This window comes from Triturus cristatus, chromosome 12, assembly GCF_964204655.1.
Source record: "Triturus cristatus chromosome 12, aTriCri1.1, whole genome shotgun sequence".
Classification (NCBI taxonomy): Eukaryota; Metazoa; Chordata; class Amphibia; order Caudata; family Salamandridae; genus Triturus; species Triturus cristatus.
Genome location: NC_140595.1, coordinates 3,412,575 through 3,438,412, shown reverse-complemented (window position 1 = coordinate 3,438,412; position 25,838 = coordinate 3,412,575). Strand labels below are relative to the sequence as shown.

General features: G+C 50.3%; 1 protein-coding gene across 1 annotated transcript; it reads right to left on the bottom strand.

The window, feature by feature from the left end:
- Nucleotides 1-10,319: 10,319 nt before the first annotated feature.
- LOC146772130 (gap junction beta-5 protein-like) lies at nucleotides 10,320-10,958 on the bottom strand. The gene has a single exon (XM_085639041.1). The coding sequence runs from the start codon at nucleotides 10,956-10,958 to the stop codon at nucleotides 10,320-10,322; it is 639 nt and encodes a 212-aa protein (XP_085495167.1).
- Between the last annotated feature and the right edge of the window lie 14,880 nt (nucleotides 10,959-25,838).

Below are 25,838 nucleotides of genomic sequence, written 5' to 3'. Positions count from 1 at the left end.
GTGCTGATACACAAGTGTAGGTTAAAAGTGCTTTCACACCAGGTTTGAAAGGTCAGCAGTGCTGAGACACAAGGTTAGGTTACAACCACTCTCACACTGGGTCTAAGAGGTTAGCAGTGCTGAGACACAAGTGTTGGTTAAAACCGGGTCTAAAAGGACAGCAGTGCTGAGACTCCAATTTGGGTTAAAACCTTTCTCCTGCTAGGTCTAAGCGGTCAGCAGTGCTGAGACATACCTGTAGATTAAAACCGTTCTCCGCCAGGTCTAAGCGGTCAGCAGTGCTGAGACATACCTGTAGATTAAAACCGTTCTCCCTAAGAGGTCAGCAGTGCTGAGACAAGTGTAGGTTAAAATCGCTCTCCGCCAGGTCGAAGGTCAGCAGTGCTGAGACACAAGTGTTGGTTAAAACCGCTCTCACACTGGGGGGGATATTCTCAAGAACGTGTGATAATTATCGTAAAATTAGCTTAACGCAACTCCTCACGTTGCAGTCCATCGCGGGAAAATAACGCCATGTTAACATGGTATTCTCAACACGGCGGTACCATGTGATAGTCTCACATTAACGCGTCAAATGATCGCGTTAAAATCAACTTGACGCCGCAACAATGCATAACATGAACGTGAAATTAGTAGCGATGTTCCAACCAGCGATACAAAAATCTGAGAGAACCAGCGACAGGTCTGCAATTCCCACGCTTCATGCAGGAAAATGTACCAGGAAAGCAGAGAAAAAAAGCAACCGCTTAGCACCATGGATGCACCCCGGCTCAGAGCAGAGGCCAACGAGAACCCCCCAAGCCCCACAGACCACGAGCAAGGAACCCCGGGGCGGGGAAGGCCAAGGTGAAGAGGAAGATGGGGTTCAGTCCGCAGGAAAACCGGATATTCGTCTCAGAGGAGATAGAACACTAACAACAACTGTTCGTCACCTCCACTGTGTCATTGGCAACACAAACGGAAACATGCCAGTCCCTCGTGAACAATGTGAATGCAGTCGGACTGCTGAGGAGGTCAATGGAGGAGGTCAAGAGGCGCTGGCATGATGTGAAAAGTCAAACCAAGCAGAAACCCGCTGCCAACAGGAAGGCAGCCACGGCGACTGGAGGTGGGAGTCCTGCACCATAGGAGGAGCCGGAGGATATGGTGGCCACAGTCGTCAGTGGGAAGACGGTGCAAGGGGTTGGGAGTCCGGACACAGCTCTATATGACCTGACACAACATCAACAGGGTAACGACCAAGGACGGGGGGAGATGGGCACAATGGCATGATCATGTGTAGCACCCTGCACACCCAACAATGACCCTGGTTCATGTCCCTGATCCCCGTGGCACACTGCAGCACACATACAAACACCAAGTAGGCTCCCGTCCACCATGTGCCCAAAGGGGTCCCACCCCACACATCACCAATCTCACAACCAACACATGCGAACACAGCTCTGATGCGTATTTGTGAGCCACACTGACAATGCAAGTGATACTACATGACCATCAGCATGGCTGCAGTACAATCATCATGACATGGTGCACACCACGACACTGAGGTGGCCGAGTGTGGACCATATCCGGAAAGGAGCAGGTCACACTGACACATCCACTTGCACAAACAACCCCTGACGTCAACAATACATCTGCAGACAAACAATGCACAATAGAACAAAATCTGTCCAAGAGCACAAATGACCCAAGTCGTCAACATCTCAGCACCGTAAAAGCACAAAAGTCAAAGGCACACCGCCTCAAAGGGATTAGGGGCAGCAAAATCACTACTGCAGGGGCGAATCCCCCACAATGCAGCACACACGCATAGCAATAACAGCACAACAACATTGGTGACAATGTGGTACAAAGTGCAACACATACACTGCAGAACAGAGGACACAACTGGGTCCGCTTGTACGTTGAAACTGGCCAATCACACCTGACATAGCAGAAAACTGTGAGATGAAAATGTACTTGTACAACCACACATGCGTGATGTAGTCCAAATGTCCACTTGTCCCAAATCACATAGTCTGCTCCTCCCAAGCAGTCACAATGTACATTGTCATGCAGTCTGTATGTAAACGTGAACAATGGGTCAACATACTTGTCAACACAATGTCAAAATGCATCTCCACTACGTATTGCAGAGCGACAAACAACACCTCGAGCAGAGCAGACCAGACAACCCTACAGTGATGCTGAAGAGGACCTCCACTTTTTTGACACCGACGCCCTACAACAGTTCATGGACATCTTAGGCAATCTACCGCCAGGAGCAGGGCAGCCCAGCTGCATCGAGGAGACCCCACCCCCAGCACAGACCACACAGCTGGAAGCACCCACCACCACGGCTGGCTCCCAGCACCTCACCAAAGCACACATCGCAGACTGCCAGAAGGAGGTGGCCGAACAGGTGCGAGTGGGGGTCGACCACATGGAACCCGAACTAGATCATATACGTGGGTGTCTAAGTCCCATCAGGGACCACTTACACTCTCCAACAGAGACCCACACTGCGACAGAGACACATGCATTTGCACTTTACCAGTACTTAATCACGCCCAGAGCCCCGGGATAATCATTCACACCCCCACGCTGGACTTGCGTATGCCGGCCCAGTCCACTCCTCTTACGTACTGATTGGGGGATGACAAAGCTACATGTCCAAGGTCTTACCTGCTGCCTGCGGTGACATGTTTTCGTCCTCTGTGCACTGCACAATGTAATGTTGTAGGGCCCGGGCCCTCATGCATACATTCTGACCACACAGACACACTCAGATAGTTAGTGGAACTGGCTACAGGTACGTGCGCCCGGCACCCTCATTGCCAGGGTCACATGTACAGTGATGCCTGTGTTGGATGTGGGTGGGGTGTTTGTAAGCCAGCCCTCATGGAGTGGTTGGTGCTGGCAACAACTTGAACAGTGATCACAAAGCGGAAACAGAAAACAGCAGCATAACAGAAACAACAGCAAAGCATCATGGTGGTACCCTGAGCAAGTACAGAGGTCACCCAATATGCCATCAGAAGGGTCCGTGAGTTGCAGTGCACTGAGGTTGGGGCACAAGAGCTGAGCGTGCTCATGTGAACAAATTGTCTAGCATTGTGTCCTTTCGGAATATTCCTGCTGCAGCTGCAGTGGGGTGTGTTACACCTGCATCATCTTCCTCATCATCGTCCCAGATATTCCACACTGCCTGAGGTGACATTGCTGCCTGAGCTGTCCACAGCACAGAACTCAATCCGAAATGGACCATGAGTTGTGGTGCACTGAGATTGTGGCACCTGAAGAGCTGAGCAGGGTATCAAGGTGATGATGGCACCCACGACAGGTGTGAGCAACTGATAGTCTGGCAGTAAGACATTTCCGACTCTGGCACCTGTTGTTTGGAGTTGGTCTTGGCGGTGGTGGCGTGTGCATCCTGCGGTGATGCGACGTCCGGGCAGGTCAGGATTCGATTTGATGTGTGATCCCAGGTGAACCGCAGTTGAGGCCGGAAGCAGCAGACAGCGCAGGGCCACAGACACATGGCGTTGATGACCAGTCCATCGAGCCAAAGGCCATCCAATATTCTATCAGACAGGGTCCATGACTTGAGCAGCACAGATTTAGTGGTCCTGGATGCACTGCGGCTGGCACAGGCACACCACCACGAGCCGCTGTTTTGCGGTGCACTGAGGTAGGGCCACAAGAGCTGAGCGGGTCCTCATCGATGTCGAAGGTGAATGTAGCGGAGGGTTGCGGCGGGTCAGTGGAAGGTGTCTTCCAGGGCATGATGCAGAGGGCAGAAGCTGGTAAGATGCGGCAAATGGGGGAGTGGAATGCTACAGCCTCGTTTTTACCACCAAGTTAGTATTAGCTACATGATGATGAAGACAACCCCCAGTCTAGACTCATTTGCCACCCAAGTTCAACCAGAAACTGTCCATGAATGTCAGGGCACAGACTTAGTGGCACCGGAGCTGAAAGGAAATGCAGTCTGCGATGAGTCCTGTACAATGATATAAACTCTGCCATAAATAAATCAAGACTGAGTCCCAAATGTGTGACCTACTCGACCGCAGTGTAGGCCCGAGGCAGCCGTCAGCAGGGGCCCACAGCCACGTGTCGTTTGCTCGCGATGCACAGAGTTAGTGACACCAGAGCAGTTGTTGGCAGTGTTCGATCCCCTCCGTAACGATGATCCCTTTTTCTTCCGGACTCAAACGCGTCTTCCTCTTACACCTCTCCTTGCGTGCAATGATATGAACTCTGCCATTGAGAAATCAAGACTCAGTTCCAAATGTGTGGGCCGAAGGCAGTAGTCAGCAAGGGACCACAGACACGTGTGGTTGGAATGCTATACACAGACTTGGTGGCCCCACATCGAAGGGAGTACAGTGATATCAAACGTCCCACGAACATATGAACTCGGCCATCAGGATATCAAGACACAGTTCCAAATGTGTGACCTACTTGATCGTGGTGTAGGCCGGAGGCAGCGGTGGAGTACGTCAACGAGACTGGAGTACTGTGGGCCTGTGTCGCGGAGGCCGTGATGGTCGGAGGAGGCTGCCACGGTCGCGGGCCTCGGTTATGGAGCTTGCACCAGCACATGGTGAGCCCTCTTGGAGACACGCCGGTGTCGGCAGGTGAGCAGTGAGGCCTGGGTGCGCAGGAGTGGGCAAGACGGGTTCAGGGACCAGCGGCCTGGGGTGCAGCAGGCTCACAGGGTCGCAGGCAACACCGCTCACGGCATCGGCCTCGTGGCGGGGTGAGAGGCGCCGCCCTGGCAGACACGTTGGGCATTCCGGAAGAGAACCATGCCCAGAGCTACGTGCTTTTTATTCACACCCCTACGCTAGCCTGGCGTACGCCGGGCCAGCACACTCCGCTCACGCTTACAGGGGGAACGTTACAAGCCAGATTTCAACGGTCTTCCTCACTGTCTGGGGTGACATGGTTGCGTCCACTGTCCCCTACACTCCAAACACCAGTAGTGTATGTCGACATGGATATGTCTGTGGTCTGCATACTGCAGTCTGTCCTGCACATCCACGCCACACTTAGCATTGTTTACCTTCTCATTCATGGGTCACTTGCCTCCTTCGCACATGCCTGGTTCCCACCTCTCCCCACATTCTGCTATTGTGTGGCTGAGGTGCCATGCCGTTGATGGCTCAGGTGCATGGCTAGCCCAGGTTGCCACAGTAAGTTGTGCTGTCGTGTCTGGTGGGTGGGCAAGTTGTTTGGCATGCTGTGTGTGAGTTTGTAACGTGTGCATTCCCAGAGTTGTGAGTTGCATGATTGTGGAGTTGAGGTGTGTGGGTGTTCATTTGGTACTTACCAACGAGCAGAGCATTTCCGTAGGTGCCATCCGGGAAGCCCTGGTTGATGTTGGACTGTCGGAAGATAGAGAATATGCCCCATGATCTAAGAGGTCAGCAGTGCTGAGACACAAGTGGAGGTTAAAACCGTTCTCCGCCAGCTCTAAGAGGTCAGCAGTGCTGAGACACAAGTGTTGGTTAAAACCGCTCTCACACTGGGTCTAAGAGGTCAGCAGTGCTGAGACACAAGTGTTGGTTAAAACCGCTCTCCGCCAGGTCTAAGAGGTCAGCAGTGCTGAGACGCAAGTGTTGGTTAAAACCGTTCTCCGCCAGGCGTAAGAGGTCAGCAGTGCTGAGACACAAGTGTTGGTCAAAACCATTCTCCACCAGGTCTAAAAGGTCATCAGTGCTGAGACACATGTGTTGGTTAAAACCTCTCTCACACCGGGTCTAAGAGGTCAGCAGTGCTGAGACACAAGTGTTGGTTAAAATCTCTCTCACACCGGGTCTAAGAGGTCAGCAGTGCTGATACACAAGTGTTGGTTAAAACCGCTCTCACACTGGGTCTAAGAGGTCAGCAGTGCTGAGACACAAGTGTTGGTTAAAACCGCTCTCACACTGGGTCTAAGAGGTCAGCAGTGCTGAGACACAAGTGTTGGTTAAAACCGTACTCCGCCAGGTCTAAGAGGTCAGCAGTGCTGAGACACAAGTGTTGGTTAAAACCGCTCTCCGCCAGGTCTAAAAGGTCAGCAGTGCTGAGACACAAGTGTTCGTTAAAATCTCTCTCACACCAGGTCTAAGAGGTCAGCAGTGCTGAGACACAAGTGTTGGTTAAAACCGCTCTCACACTGGGTCTAAAAGGTCAGCAGTGCTGAGACACAAGTGTTGGTTAAAACCGCTCTCACACCAGGTCTACGAGGTCAGCAGTGCTGAGACACAAGTGTTGGTTAAAACCATTCTCTGCCAGGTCCAAGGGGTCAGTAGTGCTGAGACACAAGTGTTGGTTAAAACCGCTCTCACACTGGGTCTAAGAGGTTAGCAGTGCTGAGACACAAGTGTTGGTTAAAACCACTCTCACACTGGGTCTAAGAGGTTAGCAGTGCTGAGATACAAGTGTTGGTTAAAACCGCTCTCACACTACGTAATTGTGTATGCTTTGTCCTCTTCTCCGCCGCCCCCCACTACCACCTCCTGTCAAGAGTTATTCCAGATAACGTGGATCTTCCCCCGTCCTGGGGAGCGCACGCTGTTATTTCGGACTCTCATTGCCTTGTTTGTGTGTTATTGTTTGTTTTTTAATAGAAAATATGAAACCGTCCTTTTTGATCGCCCTTGTACTGTGGCCGCGGCCTGTTATATGTGCTTACGAACTTTCGGGAGCATTTGCTTCTGGCTCATTTGAATGTATGGCGTTACCTTGCTGGCTCCCGAGCTTTCTAGCGGCCGGCCCTTGTGGTTGTAGGCCCTTGTTTGTATCTTTTTAATGTGTAATAAAGGTTTCTTATAAAAAAAATTAAAAAAACGCTCTCACACCGGGTCTAAGAGGTCAGCAGTGCTGAGACACATTAAGTGACATATCAGGCAGGCATGTATCTCTAAGTCTGCATGACTATGAGACAGTAGGTCACATGTCAGGCACCTCTGAATGGTGTCGGGTTGAAGCACAGTCGCTCGTGTGGCTGCCTGATGCAGGTGTATACCGTTACTCCATCTGTCTAGCTTCAATCTGTCATAAACAGCTGTGTGGGGACCCCCTCCTCCGGGCTGTGGGGAGTGTGGGCTGTTTATATCCTGGTAACGTCCACGCTGGTTCTTTAGGTTTTTGTTACAGCACAAAACAATACTCATTTATTTTTCAAGTAAATAAAGCCTTTACTCACTGTTAAAAGGTTAATGAGCGCATAATTAGGTGTCTGCCTTTTAAGGTACAGAATTGCCCTTTCCTTCTTCCAAACAACCACTAGACTCTCCTTAAGAACAGACCGTGAAATTCTTGTGTGTTCTTTAATAATTTTTACAGTACATACCTGAATTTGTGTATTGCGACAAACATTGCACACCCACAATTTTCCCCACGTCAATTATGGCAGCTCCATGAGAAATGCGGAGCACCCAAATCCTCATGTTATGTCCCATTTTCCAAGGGTGAAAGCATATTAGGCAATAATTATCATTGAAACTGTTAAATTCCAATCCCGGGGCCACCTGTAACAAGGGCTTTCTAGTTCGCCCCCCCCCCCCCACCCGATCGTCGATCGTTCTATGTACCCTTTGCATCACACTTTGTCTGGGCTGATCTTCTGCTCGGTTTCCATAGCAATGTGCAATAGATTTTAACACGCGGACCGAGGGATCATTTATATTTTAAAACAAACGTAATGATTCACAATTAGCTATCTTGTCTATCATACATTAACACTTCAAAGTAATTAAACAATTGTTTAAACTGTGTATTAAAATAGTGGACTCACTACAATTGTGTATTTCTTGACGGCCACATGTTCTTTTATAGGAGCTCTGATAATGAAACACTTTGCTTTGAACATAGACTTCTCTACACTTGCATCCTCTGTTCCCTCTCATACCCTCAGGGCGTGACTTTAGAGCCGTTGCGACTCACTTGGGAGTCTGTTTTACATGAAGCATATCCACAGTTGCTCAAGGAAACCAAGTTTACACAAATTTAAATTCCTGTGGATAGTAGAACTTCTATCACTAGCCCTTACATTTGAACAGTCGCCCCCAGTTTCAGGTGAAGTAGGGTGTTTCACAGGAAGCATGTAAAATCCATGTACTCTTTCATACTCTTAGGGAACGGTATGTCGACATCTTGTATCCAAGGGGGCTCTTGTTGCCTCAAACGTTTTGCAGTGCCATCTTTCAAGTCTGGCCTGGTTCACCTCCTGAGACCTGGACCTGCGGTTGATACCAGTTTCAGTCAAGAGCTGTGTCACTGAGGACTCTGCACTCTCCAGCTCGGTCTTACGTTTGTACTACGAGGGTTTGCTTACGCATGTGACCCCCTATGGTTTGGGACCGGAATATAATTGTTGGAATATCACATAAATATTGTGTCTTAAAAATCATTTGAAAATGTCGTTCTCTTGGAGGTAATAATAGAAGGTCTACACCGCATGGAACAATATATTTGTAAATCATATGTAGGACTCAATATTTATGTCAGGCGATATTTCTGTGTATGATATTCTGGCAGACCACCCCCCACTTCCCACCAAGGGGCATTTATTTGTCTATTTCATTTTATGAGACCCAAGTGATTGCCATTCTTTATGGACGGGAATGTGTGATTGTGTCATCCTCAATGACAGTGTTACTGCACGCCGTACCCAAAAGCGTTCCCTTTTCTTACATTCTTAAATGTCTATATCCCTTATTTAAAATGTCTGTGGATCCAACATGATTGTTAATATCATATTTTCTCTCTTGTCCCTAACTAAAAGATTTTGTTTAAAGAGGCTACAGTTATCCATCATTTTTAAACAGTTTCTAAAGACTTACTCTGATGTTTCCCTTCCCTGCTACTTTAAGCAAACCCTCTCTCTACTCACTTTTCAGCCCCACTCACTCCACTCTCGCCAGCCAGTAACCTCTGCCTACACATCTCTCACATTGCCAATGAACTTGCTTCATAAGTGTCGCCTGCCCTGATAGGTCACCTCACATGTACACATTAGCAAATTCGTTTTTCAAACTTCATGTATAAATGATTGCCCATATAATGTATTTATCTCTGTTAATGGGATTGTTATATACAACATAGATAGAATTTTCACTGTCAGAGGGACACACGACACATTTAACTATTTTCTAAACTCCTAATTTATCATTGGTTCCTTTCCATATCCAAACACATCACCTACTACTGTAAATAATTTGAAATATTCTGGGACACTATATTTTAGGTGCTAGTATATTGCTATGCGTGTGATAGGCCCAAACTCGCCACGTTGCTGTTACCCTGCTGCTAATAATAAATCCCCTCAGAATAAACAAGCATCGGAAAAGCCAATAGGTCTCGCGCTTGGGACCTATTGTCTTTGCCAGTGGTTTTTAGTGATGCTATACAGCATCCACACATGGATGTACCTGCAAAATGATGGGGCACTATAAGACAAGAGAGCAGCGTGGAGCATGGAGGCAGAAGAAAAGCACAGGAGTGAGAGAAAGAGCAACATGGAGCAGGAGGGTGAAACACATGGGTGAGACAAGAATGAAAGCGGGTGAAGCTCACTAGGACGAGAGAGAGCTTCACAGAACTGCAGAGGAATACACGAGGGAGACGGCTGGACACATTCACTCTTGTGGATTGCTTAAACAAAAAGACAAACATTAGTGCCTGAAAAGTAAGCAGTGGAAGGACACAAGTAATGAGGATGTGCTCCATGGGAGGAACAAACACAAGAAGAGGAAGGGAAGTCTGCACAAGCTAACCAATTGAATGCAGGCAAATGGCAGTAGGCCTTTTTGCCAGCATCTTGTGCTGTCTGGTAGGCAAGACCTAAAAACACTGTTCCCAACACCAGAATTACTATTACTTGACAGGCGCCTGTCATGGAGCGTCATCAAGTACAACGTGTGCTGCTGCCAGACATCACTGTGGTAAAACTGCTTACATCAAAAGTCACCAATAGTCCCCCTTTTGTAGTTTCCTGAAAAAGTTGTGTCTCTGTCACGTTCTCTTCCAACTGCAGACCACACAGCATCCCGGAGGGGTACTCGAATTCTTACACCCGTAGTTAACTGGGATCGGAATCACTCTGGGCCACATGCAGAGCAAAGAACCTGACGCTACTCAATTACATCCATTAACAACAACCAATTTTGGTAGTTGGAGCTGCAGTGTTCACCAAATCAAGTTCCAGTGAGTTCCCCCTCGCTGACCACCTATATAATCACCTGGAAGGACACAGCAAGCAGACTGCTAGCCGTCATTGCCAGGGCACACGTGAGGGTATCTGGGGGGTACATTGCACTGAGGCCCATGCCCCTCACTTGTTGAAGTCACACATTGGCCTTCTGCACTGTAAGAGACTTTGCCTGAAACAATGTCACTCGGTGTATTTCCTTCAGGGAGGCACCCATCTCCACCAGGCAGACCAGGACGCACGAGGTCGCTGCCACAAGCATGAAAAGGTTAAACACGTTCTTGGCACTGGCACCATGAATGAGGCAGGCCACGTGCTCCTCGCACAGGCCCAGCTGGCACGTGACAGCACTTGGCCATAACAGGCTCCCGTACAGCCTGCTGAACGTGATGACGAAGGTGCACTCAAGGACTGCCTTAGCCAGGAGGAACAGAAAGTGCAGCCTGACCTGGCCCACTCTGTTCCGGAAGGGGCCCCGGCGGGCCTTGGCAGAGCTGTCTTGACGGGTGTAGTGGCTGAGTGCCAGGGCATGCGTGAACAACACTACAAGCTGCAGCAGGAACAGGTTGAACGGGGACACTGGAGAGAAGGCGTCGAGGCAGCCACTGCGGCAGATCTCACGAGACGAGTTGCAGATGAAGTCACGCTCTTCGTCCCTCCACGTGGTCTTTGCCCCGATGGCCAAAGCACCCAGTCGAAGGCAGAAAAAGACGGCCAGGCTGGCACGGCCCGCACGGGATGTGAGGATGCTGGCACCACTTAGGAGGCAGCTCATGGTCTCGGCTTCCATGGCAGTGATTTCAGCCGAGGGCAGCGCTCAACAACTCCTGGAAGATGACAAAAGGGCAACTTAGACTGTTAAAAAGTAGCACAAGGTGTCAAGGCTAAGAACAGCAGAAAATAACCATCACTCTGGTGCACAACTTAAAATTTTAGAGGGAAGCACATGGTGCCAAGGCACAGAACAGCACCGCACACAGCCCTCGGGTGTATGATATATACTGTTAAGAGTAGCAACTTAGACTATTAGAGAGCAACGCATGGTACAGCGCAGAGGACAACAGCACCATACACAGCACTCTGATGCATACATTATTTTGTTAGACTGCAGCGCACGGTGCCATGCAGAGAACAACTAAAGCGCATTCTCAGCACTCAGTTATTTAGACTGTTAAGAGAGAGGCTCTAGTGAGGAGAACAGCACCAGATACACATGGCTTAATTTATGGCATTTTGACGGAGGGCAGCGCAGCAAGGCACCTTATTGCGCTGCCCTGCGCCAAAGTGAAAGGGCAGGGATGCACCGTATTTAAGTAATGCGGCGCATCCTGTCCTTTCTGCCGGCGCTGGCGTGGTTTTGTAAAAGAACATACTTCACAGCTCAGTTGTTAACTCTGCACTACCACTCAAAAAGAATACATTTTTGTCATCACAAATGCTTTGAGTGATTCGATCAATTAAAGTCAGTACCAGCCCCCAAGCATCCTTTACATTTCCATATCACCCTTTACATTTGCAGATTAACTTGTTGCGCACATTAGTTTTTTTTTTTTTTTTGAAAGACCTTTATTGACACCGTTCGGTTCTGACACATTGTATTGCCTACAACCCAGCGGAATGACATATGCTATAATTATGGCAGTTGGGGGAAGGAACACAGCAAGCCGCCTACAACCGCATTGGGCCGGCCGCGTCAAGTTGGCGGATGTTATGGTTGGCATCAAATACAGGTCTTGAACATTTGCAATTCAACAATTAATCCAGTCGAACACAATGGCATCTTCACCGTACGTCTGCTACATCCCAAGTCTCATGGTCCACAGTATAAAAGCCCCGCTACTCAATTGCATCCGCATACCAAGTACAGTCTAATGCCCCTGAAGAAACTCTAGTAATCATGCCCGGTCTGTATGAAGGTCCCCAACATTCAATTCCCACTTGCCTCCCGTGTGGCCTCCCCCTCCTGGCAAGGGTCGGGATCAACGTCTGTGGTGGTAGTATGTTTCAGTAGGTATGTCTGGAGGGGGGCTCAAATGTCTCACGGACAGGAGGAGGGTGGTAAGAGTTCGGCGTAGGTGCGTAGTTGCTCCTGACAATATATGAGATCAGTCAGCCAGTCCTTGAACTTGGGGGCACGACCTCTACCCCACCTGCAGGCGATCCGCCGTTTAGCTAGGAGGAGGGCCAAGGAGGTGTATTTCCATATCTTGGCAGGCAATGGTTCAGTATAACCCAGAAGAGCGGTGAGGGGGTCAGTAGGCATGTGTGTACCTATCATTTCCTCAAGAGTGTGGAGGTTCTCCCTCCAATAGCCCTGAACGAGGGGACAGCTCCTGTCCAAATGGCCGTAGTCCACGCCCGCTGCTCCGCATCTATCGCACCTGTCGTCGTTGTGCAAGTGTAACCTGAGTAGGAGAGCGGCTGTATAGTATAATCGGTGAATATATTTGTAATGTATGAGGCGTAGTCTGCTGCTGGAGGAGATTTTGCCAGTCTGGCGGCAGCAGAAAGACCATTGGTAATCAGTGAGAGGGTGTCCTAGTTCCTTTTCCCATCTGCCCTTGGTTGGGGTGGGGACAGTCTCCCACTCCTTCTGGGTGGTGCGATAGAGCAGGGACACCACATGCGCGGGAGCTGTCTGTTGCAAGAGAATGTGTAAAGGGAGCATAATGGGGGGTTCAAGTGGGAAGCTGGGGGTAAGAGTCCGCATATCCTGCCTAAGCCGCACATAATAGAATCTTTCCAGGGGGGTGGGGGAGGTGTTACTGAAAAATTCCTCGCTTCTGAGAAACTCCCGTGTGTGTACAGCTGGCCCCAGGTGAGACAGGACAGTTTACGCAACATACAGCGGCAGCCTCCCTCCGGTGTGACCGGGAGATCATGGCGCCCATGTAAAGGCGCCAAAGGCGAGTAGAGCAGGGGGCATTGGATTCTGTGTGCCAGTTCTCGCCAGGCGCTGGTGGTACATTGTACTGTGGTGGTGGCTAGGTGTCTGGGGACTGTCGGGGTGCTGAGGTACGCCGTACAGGGCGTGGGGGTCATGTACCTGTGTTCTATAGCTAAGTTAGGCATGTAAGGGGGGGTGCATCCAGTACGCTTTGAAATGCGCCTGGGCGCATGCGGAATAGAGCTCCAAGTCAGGGACCTGAAATCCTCCGGCAGCGAAGGGTCGCGTGAGGACGTCCCAGGTTAGTCTGGGTTGTTTCCCGCCCCACACCAGACGGATCACCTGAGTTTTTACACTTTAAAAAAATGGCGGCTTGGGGGGATGTTGATAAAAAGGTAAAGCAGTTTGGGTAGCACGACCATTTTGATCAGGGATACCCTGGCAGCCATGGAAAGGGGCATCGCAACCCATTTGGAGACTTTGTTAGGCGATCTAGTGCCCGGCCATAGTTAGAGCGCATCAGCTCATCTCAGCTGCGGGATATGATAATACCAAGGTATGTAATCGTGTCCGCATTCCACATCGGTGGGTAGTCAGTGTCGAATTGTGCAGTGGAATCTGTCAGAGGGTATATCTGCTATTTCCCCCAATTTATAGTGACCCCAGAGAGGTGGCCGAAGAGGATGAGGAGACGGAGAATGGGATTGAGGCTGACGGCGGGGTCTCGCAGGTACAGTGTGAGATCATCCGCATACAGGGAGATGAGTATCTGCCTCTCCGGGTAGATCAGTGCATAGTCCCGAAAGTGTTGTCTAAACTTGGCCGCCAGGGGCTCAGACTGCTATGGCGAAAAGGAGAGGTGAGAGGGGGCACCCCTGCCGGGTGCCCCGAGCTGTCGTAAAGGGAGACGACTGGACGCCATTAACTATGACTCTAGCTTGTAACCCAGTGTACAATAAATTGATCCAGGCTAGGAAGGGAGCGGGGAACCCCATGCGCTGCAAAACAAAGGTGAGAATACCATTCCAGGGAATCGAACACCTTGGTGGCGTCTAAGAAAATTGCTTCATCATTCATGTCCGGGTCAATGTCATGGAGTATCGCGAATAAGGTGCGTAGGTTGTGAGACGTGCCTCTGGTGGGTATAAAACCTGATTGGTCGGGAAGTACTAGGGCAGTCATAAGGGGGCTTATGCGGTTAGCGATTAACTTCACCAACATTTTGGCATCAACGTTATTAAGGAGAGGGGCCGGTAGGAGTCGCAGTGCGTGGGTGACTTACCAGGCTTAGGCAGGGAAATGATACGCTCCTCCCGCATAGTTGGGGGGAGTATACCCGTTTCACGGGCCTCCTCATAGACGTGCCTCAGCACTGGGATAAGTAAGTGACGAAATGTTTTATAGAATTCGGCCGGGAGGCCGTCCGGCCCCGGCGCTTTACCGGATTGTAATTGCATGATGGCTGATATGATTTCTTCATCCTCATGATGTTCGAGGAGAAACTCCCGCTGTCCGTCTCCCAGCCAGGCAATCGCCGTGTCCTCAAGGTCTCTACTATATCTGACATGTTTCTGTGTAATTGGCCGTCTTCACCTTCAATTTCAAGGACCACATTTGAGAATTGCGGGGGTCGAATCAGGGACACCAGCGCCTTCCCCGGTCTGTCCCCCTCCCCGTATTGTCGCGCTTTGCAATATTTCACCCTAAACCTACTTTCACTCTCAGCCGTCTCCTGATAATCGGAGAGTAAACCGCGCAACCGGGACTGTAGCTCAGGAGTGGGGGCGCGCTGTATCTCAGCTTCCGTAGTTTTGAGTTCTGACTCCAACCTGCGCAGGGTGGTACGGAGGTCACGCAAGATTCCTCCACTCTTTGCAATACACAGGCCCCGTATTGTAACCTTCAAAGCTTCCCATATCGTGGAGTGCTGCGCTACCGAATCCTCATTCCGAGGGAAGAAATCGGTGATCTCGTGTTCTAACTCTTGTTTAAACACGGGGTCGGTCAGGGATAGCGGGTTAAGGCGCCAGGCTAGAAAAGGTGAATCCTCATGTGGGGGGTAAGAGTGACGAGCACGGGGAGTGATCTGAATACGTGAGAGGGAGATGGGAAGCGTGCGTCAGCCAGGTAGCAAGGCCTTTGGTGACGAGCCAGCCGTCAATCCTAGACCAGGAGGAGCGGGCCGTGGTGTAGCAAGTTCCCTCACGTAATTGCGGGTGCAGATGGCGCCAGGCGTCTATTAGCTCATGATCTGCTATGATCAGTTTGAGGGTGGAGTGTGAGCTGGAGCAGTGATGCGGTTGTGGATGCGAGCGGTCCTGTGCGGGGTTCACCGTAACATTGAAGTCACCGCCCCAGATCAAATGAGTAGATCCAATGTCCATGATCTTGCCTCAGAGCACCCAGAAGAATTCCGGGTTGTCAGTGTTGGGACCATAACAGGATACAAATGTGAAAGATTGGGCGGCCTGCCTGCCCCAAAGAATGGTGTAGCGGCCCTGTTTGTCTGTGAGGGAGCCTATGGGGGTGTAGGGGAGGGTTTTCCTTACAAGGATGCACGTGCCTCGGGCATAGGAGGAGTACGAGGAAAAACATGCATAGCTTGCCCAGCGGGATGCGAAAGTGGTGGGGGCAGAGGGGCTAAAGTGTGTTTCCTGCAGCATCGCATAGTGGACATTGTGGCGGTCCAGATAAGAGAGAATGTGGCGGTCCAGATAAGAGAGAATGTGGCGGCGTTTGCGGGGTTCTCCTAGACCTCGCACGTTCCAGGTAATGAAATGATATGTGGGGGGTCTCGGTGGGTCAGTCATAGTAGCGGCTTAAGGTGTATGTACTTGAGCGTGGGCGCAGTCTATATTGAAGTCGATGTGCAGATGCGTGGATGTGCGACAGAACAGTGGCATGTGGCATGTCATGAGATCTTCGTCTTCTTACGAGATTATGCATGAGCCCCCCTCCCACTTCAGCTTCCCTATCCTGCCGTGGCCCGCATCCCACCCCCTTCCCAATCCCTCCATATCACCAGGTTCCCAACTGGGGAAAGTGGCCAAACTAACTTCCAAAAAGTGGAACATAACAATAGCAAGGGTTCACCTGATGGGTGGAGTCCAGAGGGCGACCAGAGTCTCCTCGTGTTAGCGAGGGCATTCAGGCATTCACATGAAGGTTCATCTTAGTACAGCAACTAGTCCATCCATCCGGCGTGGATGGCGCCCTAGTCGAGTCAATGGGGGAAACAGGATGCTGTAGTTACCAGTGTGTAGGCCAGGAGCGTGAGACATAAAGAGATAGTCTTGTGTGTGCGTCGGGGCTCCGACCTGCGACGAGCGGGGTCAAAGGAGTGCGTGGTTTCTGGCGCCCAGCGACGGCACCCTGCAAAGGGGCAGAGTGTTCCGCTCCGTTGCGGTCGCACACAACATCCCGCAAAGTCTAAAGGTCCCCCATATGAACTACGCCTGGGTCACTGCGATGGACAAGGTTAAAGCTGGATGGCAGTCTATCATTCAATATCGGAGGTGTCGCCCCCACCGCCCGGGAGGTGGGGTGGGGAGGAACGGCCTGCAGGTTGTTTTGGTAATGTCTTGAGGAAGTCCTGTGGGAGCTGCGGGGTGTTAAAGAAGTGGAGTTTTCCCAGGTGCGTGACTTTGAGACGGGCAGGGAAGAGCATGGCGTAAGGCAGATTTAGTTGTTGCAATCTCTTCTTGACCGGGAGGAATTTCCTCCACTGCTCCTGAACAGCCACGATAAAGTCAGGGTATATTGAGATGTGCATTCCCTCAAAGCGGAGTTGACCTTTTTCTCTGGAGAGGCGAAGGGCCGTGTCCCGGTCCCGGTAATTCAGCATCCTGGCTATGATCGGGCGGGGTGTAGCGCCGGGAACTGGGCGGGCCGCCAGCGAACGGTGAGCTCGCTCTACCACCAGAACCGGCGAAAAGGCCTCCCTGTTGAACAACGTTATGAGAAGACGCTCAACGTAGTCTTCCATCCTGCCCATAGCAGTCGATTCCGGTACCTCTGGGATGCGGAGGTTGTTCTGCCTAGAGCGGGATTCTAAGTCTTCATTCTTGCCCGCTATGAACTTGAGAGCCTGCTCCAGCTCCAGCGTGCGAGATGTAGTTGATGCGGTGGTGTCCTCTAGGTCCAATATGCGGCGCTCCGCCTCCGCTAGGCGGTCGTCGTGTTTGTCCACTCTGTGTGTGACACCATCGAGCCATCAAGCCTAGCATTCATGGAGTCCATCTCTGATTCGATGGAGGTCAGGCAGGACTGCATAATCAATAATAGTTCTTTGAGGTCCGCGGTAGAGGGAGCAGGGGCTTCCACCTGTTCCTCCTCGTGTTCCGTCTGAGAGCGGGTGGTCTTCCGTGCATCGAAGGTGAGCTTCGGCTGGCGCCCGTCCGGCTTTCCCATGGCGTCAGGAGATGCAGTGCGGTGTCGGAAGAATAGCCAGGGGGTATCCGGTCAGTATCGGCGGGGGTGCCGAGGCCCAGGTCAGGGTCAGGCGGCAAGTACTGTTCCGCTCGTCCGGGATGCGCCGTCCCAGAGAGGCCAGCCCCCCAAACCCGGGTTGCGGTCGACTCCGCAAGGATACACTAGGTTCGCCCCGAGGAAGGACCACACCAGCCAGGCCACCTCACACGACGGCCTCTCACAACCAGGACTGCCTGCGGCTTTGAGAATCAGACCTTCAAGTAGCAGCAGCGATGGTAGGTTGGCAGTACCACCCCGTTGCGGGCAGGGCCAGACGCGTGTCCTCCCCCCGGGGCACCTCACCCCCCAAGGCAGCAGTCTGGGGTTTCAGCAGTTCGCCTCCTCCGGCGCCATGCCCGACAGGGCCACCAGTGTGCTGCAATCGGGTTCCAGGAGCCGCCACCAGTCGGGGGAGCAGTCCGGCGGGAGGGTGAATGGGTTCCACAAGGTCACCGCAGAGGACCCCAGTGCTGGCGTTGTTCTAAGCAGGTTTCTAATGTCTGAGTATTATACGAAAGATCTATCCCGCTCCTGACGTTTTAAAGGGAGATTCTTCTCCTAGTCCCTGGTATCATTGGCTGAAGTACCACTGATAAATGCCTACTTTCAGTTAACGGCACTCCTGATTGGTTCCTGCTAGTGCTAATCAGTGATGGCCAAACTACTTTCACCCCAATGGCAATGACACAAAATGTTGAAATGTACGGATCCTGCACAAGCTGCAGTCATGGGTGTAGGGTATATACTGTGGCATATGATGCATGGGAAGGGTCGTATGGCCGGGCCCTAGGGTGCAGGCCTCGTCTCCCCCGGAATCTGCAGTGCATGTATCGGCGCGCCGGCAGTGAGACATGGCATGCAGCGGGGCCCGGGCAGGTTCGCACGGTGATCCGCGCCGTCTCAGCGCCAGTAATTCAGCATGAGGGAGTGGATAGACGGAGTCGGGGCAGCAAGGAGGCAGAGCGGGATTCACAGGGCCGTCCGCAGCCCGCCAGGCCAGTCACTACGTGGGCGACGGGCGCGCGCTGTGGCAGCCGCCGCTCAGGTGGTCAGTCAGCCCCGGGGCTCACCGAACACTCACCACCCCACCTCCGCTCCGCTAGGCTCTCTGCTGGTCCACCAGGGCAGTCAGACACCTGCCGCCGCGGGGGTCCGTACAGCGATCCGCCCGCAGAAGCGCCAACACGGCGTCGGGGCAATAGGGGAAGCAGTGCCCTTAATCCTTCCCGCGGGGCCCGGCAGGCCGCTCCGCACAAGCGATCCCAGCAGCGTCACAACCACAGGCGGCCAGGTCCGATAAGTCGCCCCAATTCTGTCCGATACAGCTCATTCGGCCCACGCAGCCACCATTTTATGCAGCGAGGTCACGGAAGCCAGGACCCGGATTATAAGGTTGCACAGGCTGAAATGTCGTCGGCTTTGTCTGCAGGGTAGCGCTGCTCAATTCCGACGGCTGATTTCATGCTTCTAGAGCACCTGCCGCCCAAGATGACAAGGATTTCAGCCGGATTACAGCCCGAACTGCAAGAGCCTCACGCAAGTGCGGCCATCTAGCTTGCCGCCCTCTAGCGCCCCCCACATTAGTATTTCTTTTAGGCAAACGGGCACCCTGACAGGAAGGCTTGTTTAGCTGAATTCCCAGCTGCAGTTTCACAGGACAGGAGACTCCCTGAATGACACTTCAGCGGAAGCATTTAAAGCATTGGAATGACCTGTCCCGGGTGTCTTTTTTACAAAAAGTAGGGGAATGTTTTTTCATAAATCAAAAAAAGTAGGGGCACATCATGCCCCTTTGATCCCGCCCACTTCGACCTCTGCCTTGCACCATAGTGCAAGGGTACCTCTGTTGCATGCAGTATTGGTTTTGTGCAGGAAGGAGCACCGTCCTGCACAAAAACAAGCCTACGAGGCGTTTTCCTCTTTCTAAGTGCTGCAGAATGCAGCACCCGCAGAAAGAGGGACAACGAGGAGAAATTAACACATTTCTCGTTACGCCTCACCGCAGGAGGCGTACAGATTTTACGCTATACCTCACTTTGTAAATCTTGGGCAGCATCAAATTCCATGAGTGTTGCATGGGAAAATCCACCCCAACGTCCATGGAACACCTCCCGGGCGCAGAGTAAGGCAACACAGCAATGTGCGCTGCGTTGCCCTACTTATGATTTATAAGGTAATTCAAAGCCACACAGGGAGGCTCTGCGTGGCTTCATAAATCTTTGAGAGTCCGGTGTCACGCATGTACCGCTTTATGTTTTTTTTTCTTTTTTTTTTAAACCTTTATTTAACATTTTCCATCATATATGCCTTTCATTACAGCTTTGTACAAAGAAAGAACAGTCAAAGTACAGATATCCATGAGGGTATAACAGCGAGCTAACAGATTCCAATATGGGTAACCAAGGAGCATATCACAGTGAGCATCAAGAGATAAAAATAAAAAGGGGGGACCTGCTTATGTGCCTTCATCGCCGAAGAGAAATAAGGATGGACAGTGTGACCCAGTCATCCATAGGGCAGCCAAGGTATGCATCTGACCAGCATTGCACAATTATGTGTTTCTAATAACAGATGAGATAGTACACCTTTCCTGGAGACTCGAGTGTAGAGTGACGCGTTACTGGCAGGAAAATAAACAAACAGTCCCGTAAGTCCACCTTTCGGATATTATAGGTTCAATTTGCCTGCCCTGGAGAGGAGGGAGCCTGTCTCTCTGCATTTTATTGTAAGAGGTATCTCTGGAGTGGACCCCAAGTATCTTTAGGCCTGGAGGACAATGGAAGCGTTTCGGCATAAGTTGTCAGCTGGCCTTGACAGTAGATTAGATCGTCCAACCATTCCTTGAATTTGGGGGCTCTTCCCCTATCCCACCTACAAGCCACTCTACGTTTAGCTAATAGTAGTGATGTGGCAATGAACTTGCGATGTGCACGAGGGAGCTGCTCAGTGTTGCCTAGGAGCGCTAGTAAGGGATCCCCCTCCACCGGTTCACCCGTCATCTGCCCAAGCGCCTCAAAGACCAAAGCCCAATATTCCTGAATTTTGGGGCATTCCCACGCTAAGTGAAGGAACCCTGCTCCCGGTTGCTTACATCTCTCACAACGGTCATTGTCTGCCATTTTAAATCTGAACTTTTTGGCGGGTGTATAATAGAGGCGTTGCAGGGATTTATAATGTATTATTCGTAATCTACAGCCAGCAGATATTCGCGCGGTTTGGAGGCAGCAGTGTTCCCATTGGTCATCAGTTATCTCCCTCCCCAAGTCCGTGTTCCAGTGCATACGAGCTGTGTTGGGGGGTCCAAGGGGTTGTGCACGTATGTTATGGTAGAGCCGAGACACAAGATGTTTGCCATCACTGGAACCCAACATCACATGTAGAGGGAGGAGGCTTGTGGGCTCCTGCGGGAAGTCTGGAATAATAGAGCGGACTCCCTGCCGCAGTCGAATGTACAGGAAAGTGTCAAGCGGCGAAGGTGGGGTTGCATGAAATATTTGCTCCAATGTGCGGAATAACCCGCCATGAAATAGATCCCCCCATGTAGTAATCTGGGTACGTGTGCACATTTGCATAAAGCCACGTTCCTGCAACAACGGCATACAGGGATGATAAGAGATGGGGAGTCGTGGGGAGTACAGGAAGGAGGAACCAAGAAGGTCCATTATGCCATGCCATGCATCCACCGTACATGTGACAGTGGTGGGCGGAATGTCACGGGTGCGCCGGGGTGCATATATGAGTACATCCAAAGGGATGGGATCAGCCAACCAGTGTTCCACCGCCACCTGCGGCATATAACGAGGGGGGTGGATCCAATAGTAAGCATAATGCGCCTGTGCACTAAGATAATGGACTTCGAAATCAGGGATGTCAAAGCCGCCCTGCGCATAAGGTTTTGTAAGCGTGGACCATTTAAGCCTAGATTGCTTGCCACCCCAGAGCAGCCGAAGCAACTCAGCGCGAAGAGTTTTTAAAAAATTCCGCCCGGGATTGTAAGGTATGTTCATAAACAAGTGGGGAACAACCTTTACAACGCAACTTTTACAACGCACTACCTTTACAACGCATTTTTTACAACGCATAATCCATTACAACGCATGACATTACAACGCATACCATTACAACGCATTTTTAAAAACTACCTTTACAACGCATTCCATTACAACGCATACTACCATTACAACGCATACCATTACAACGCATAATATTACACTACACTATCCAACACTTACCCTACTGTTGCACCCCCTGGAGTTAGAATAGTAATTTTTACCCCTATACTATCCAACACTTACCCTACTGATGCACCCCCTGGAGTTAGAATAGTAATTTTTACCCCTATACTATCCAACACTTACCCTACTGATGCACCCCCTGGAGTTAGAATAGTAATTTTTACCCCTATACTATCCAACACTTACCCTACTGATGCACCCCCTGGAGTTAGAATAGTAATTTTTACCCCTATACTATCCAACACTTACCCTACTGATGCACCCCCTGGAGTTAGAATAGTAATTTTTACCCCTATACTATCCAACACTTACCCTACTGATGCACCCCCTGGAGTTAGAATAGTAATTTTTACCCCTATACTATCCAACACTTACCCTACTGATGCACCCCCTGGAGTTAGAATAGTAATTTTTACCCCTATACTATCCAACACTTACCCTACTGATGCACCCCCTGGAGTTAGAATAGTAATTTTTACCCCTATACTATCCAACACTTACCCTACTGATGCACCCCCTGGAGTTAGAATAGTAATTTTTACCCCTATACTATCCAACACTTACCCTACTGATGCACCCCCTGGAGTTAGAATAGTAATTTTTACCCCTACACTATCCAACACTTACCCTACTGTTGCACCCCCTGGAGTTAGAATAGTAATTTTAACCCCTATACTATCCAACACTTACCCTACTGTTGCACCCCCTGGAGTTAGAATAGTAATTTTTACCCCTATACTATCCAACACTTACCCTACTGATGCACCCCCTGGAGTTAGAATAGTAATTTTTACCCCTATACTATCCAACACTTACCCTACTGATGCACCCCCTGGAGTTAGAATAGTAATTTTTACCCCTATACTATCCAACACTTACCCTACTGATGCACCCCCTGGAGTTAGAATAGTAATTTTTACCCCTATACTATCCAACACTTACCCTACTGATGCACCCCCTGGAGTTAGAATAGTAATTTTTACCCCTATACTATCCAACACTTACCCTACTGATGCACCCCCTGGAGTTAGAATAGTAATTTTAACCCCTATACTATCTAATACTTACCTTAAATGTAATTTAATATAATGCGTTGTAATGGTATGCGTTGTAAAGGTAGTATGCGTTGTAATGGCAATGCGTTGTAAAGGTATTTTTTAAAAATGCGTTGTAGTGTCATGCGTTGTAATGTCATGCGTTGTAATGGATTATGCGTTGTAAAAAATGCGTTGTAAGTGCATGCGTTGTAAAAGTGTGCGTTGTAACGTCATACATCCTAAACAAGTACAGAAACTGCGGCAGCACTACCATCTTTATCAGAGAAGCGCGGCCAGCAAGCGAGAGCGGTAGGGAGATCCAACGAGTGACATTGTTAGTAAGGCGATGAATAGCCGTGCCATAATTAAGTCTCAACAGCTCCTCTCTATCCCTCGAAAATTGTATCCCTAGGTATCGAAAGTCAGAATCGTACCAGTCTAGTGGGTAGTCCAGATCGAAACGGGAGACCGCACTTGTCAGGGAAACACCTGTGATTTTTCCCAGTTAATATTCACTCCAGACAGCCTGCCAAACACTATGAATGCCCGCAGCAGAGGATTAATGTTCTGTTGGGGGTCTCTCACATACAAAGGAATATCATCCGCGTAGAGGGAAATTTGTATTTGACGTAGAAAGCAACGGAAAGCTTTGTCTTGATGAACCTGACGTAATCGGGAGGCTAACGGTTCTATAGCGATAGCAAATAGCAAGGGGGAGAGAGGGCACCCCTGCCGAGTACCCATCGATATAGTAAAAGGATCCGATAGATGTCCATTAATCAGTACTTTTGCCGTGGGTTTATGATATAATAAGCGTATCCAGGAAAGAAACAGGGGGGGAAAGCCCATTCGTTGCAGCACCTTGAAAAGGTAGTCCCATTCTAAAGAATCGAATGCTTTAGTAGCATCCAGAAATGCGGCTGCTAGCGGAAACTCAGGGGCAACTGTATGAAGAAGGGAAAAAAGGGTACGCAGATTATGGGTGATGGCTCGCCCTGGGATGAATCCCCGATCTGGGTGCACCAGCTTGTCAAGCAATAGTGTTATTCTGTTGGCTATAACTTTGGCTAATATTTTGGTGTCACAATTTATAAGTGACAGAGGTCTGTATGAGTTGCAGGAATCAGGAGGTTTACCAGGCTTCAGCAGCGACGTAACAAGCGCCTCCCTCATCGACGGCGGGAGTGCTCCAACCTCTAAGGATTCTTTAAATACTTCTTTAAGTACGGGAGCCATTATATCAATATACGTTTTATAAAATTCGATAGGGTGCCATCTAGGCCAGGTGCTTTGCCAGATTGCATCTTCATTATTGCGTCAAATTTCATCCAGTTCAAACGGGGCGCTGAAAAATTCACGGTGTGCGTCACTAAACCAACCCAATGCCACGTCTCCCAAAAAGCCATCCAGATCCAAATCACCTTCCCTAGTGTAGTGTAATGGGAGGTAAATGCCTTTAGAATGTCAGGGGTGTCTCGATGGTGGTCGTCCCCAGTTCCTTGAATTTCTAATATGTAATTTGCAAAACGGGGACGCCGTATCACCTCAGCCAAAGCCCGTCCCGGTCTCTCGCCCTCTCCATACCTGCGGGCCTCCCAATAACGCCCCCTAAATCTCGATTCTCGTCCTGCAGTTTCTTCATAATCCGATAAGTTTCTCCTGGAAGGCACTTTGTACGTGCCCCCTTTCTCCCGCCTCCATCCGAGATTCTAGTGCCTTAAGTTCCTTCTCCAAAGATTTCAATGTGCTCTGTATGTCACGTAGAACCCCAAAACTCTTAGAAATACAGAACCCCCTAATCGTAACCTTAAAGGCTTCCCAGATTATTTCCACACTATCTACTGACCCTTTATTCCTCTGAAAGAAGTCTTGTACTTCCTCTCCCAATTCCTGCTGGAACACTACGTCCAGTAACGCTGTGGGCTGTAGCCGCCAAGTAGGCCTAGGTTTATCATACCCTGGTGGGCGGAGTACCAGTGTCACTGGGCAGTGGTCCGAAAGCGTTCTAGGACAGTGTGTAACAGTGCGAATAGCCGGCCCCAGTCCCCTCGTAACCAGGAAGTAGTCTAGTCTAGCCCAGGTGGCGGCATAGGTCGTATAATATGTGCCTGCTTGTGCCTGAGGGTGAGTGTGGCGCCACGTGTCTATCAACCCGCCCTCTGTTATGATTCCTTGCAGGGTCTCCCGAGCATGAGTATAGTGGTGGGGTGCAGAATGGACCTGTTCAAACTCGGGTTGAGGGCGACATTAAAGTCGCCGCCCCAGATTATGTGGGTTGAGCCTATACTCACAATCTTGCCCCATTGGGTTGAGAAGTATTCAGGGGAATCCGTGTTGGGCCCGTAACAACAGGCTAGCATGACGGAGTCCGAGCCCAATCGATCCCAGACAAGTACATACCGCCCCTGAGGGTCCACCTCCGAACCCGCCAGCGTAAACTGGGTCTGTTTTTTTACCAGTATCGCTGTGCCTCGGGCATAGGAGGAGTATGATGAGAAAAATCTACATTCCGCCCATTTACCAGCAAACGTATTGGGCAGCTGAGGATTAACGTGTGTCTCCTGGAGCATGACGATGCTTATATGATGCCTATCAAGATAGGCCAATATTTGCCGCCGCTTCCGCGAATCTCCCAACCCTCTAATATTCCAAGACATGAATCTCAGTTGTGTTGTGTCTGCCTTTTCACTCATAGTACCCTATTGTGTAAATCCTACCATATTGTAAGTGTGTACTCTGCAGTATACAACCATGAAAGGAACAGCAGCTAATACTGAAAAGCTGTAAGTAGCTCATATCAAACTTTTCAATTAACCTTGACCCCCCACCCCTTCCCACTGAAGCATCCCAAACATGCCAGGTATATTTCCTCCCCCCCCCTCCCAAGTACCCAAAACCAGAACTTATCGTTCAACTGATCTAGTCTATGAGTAAAGAAGGTAAACAAGGGGATCTCCCGTTGGGGGAACTCCGGTAGGTGGCCCACGAGAACCCCCTGCCAGCCAGGGGGCAGCCTTGTAGCCTTC

Excerpts from the sequence above, each read along its gene's own strand:
- LOC146772130 (XM_085639041.1), bottom strand. The coding sequence starts at position 10,958 with ATGAGCTGCCTCCTAAGTGGTGCCAGCATCCTCACATCCCGTGCGGGC.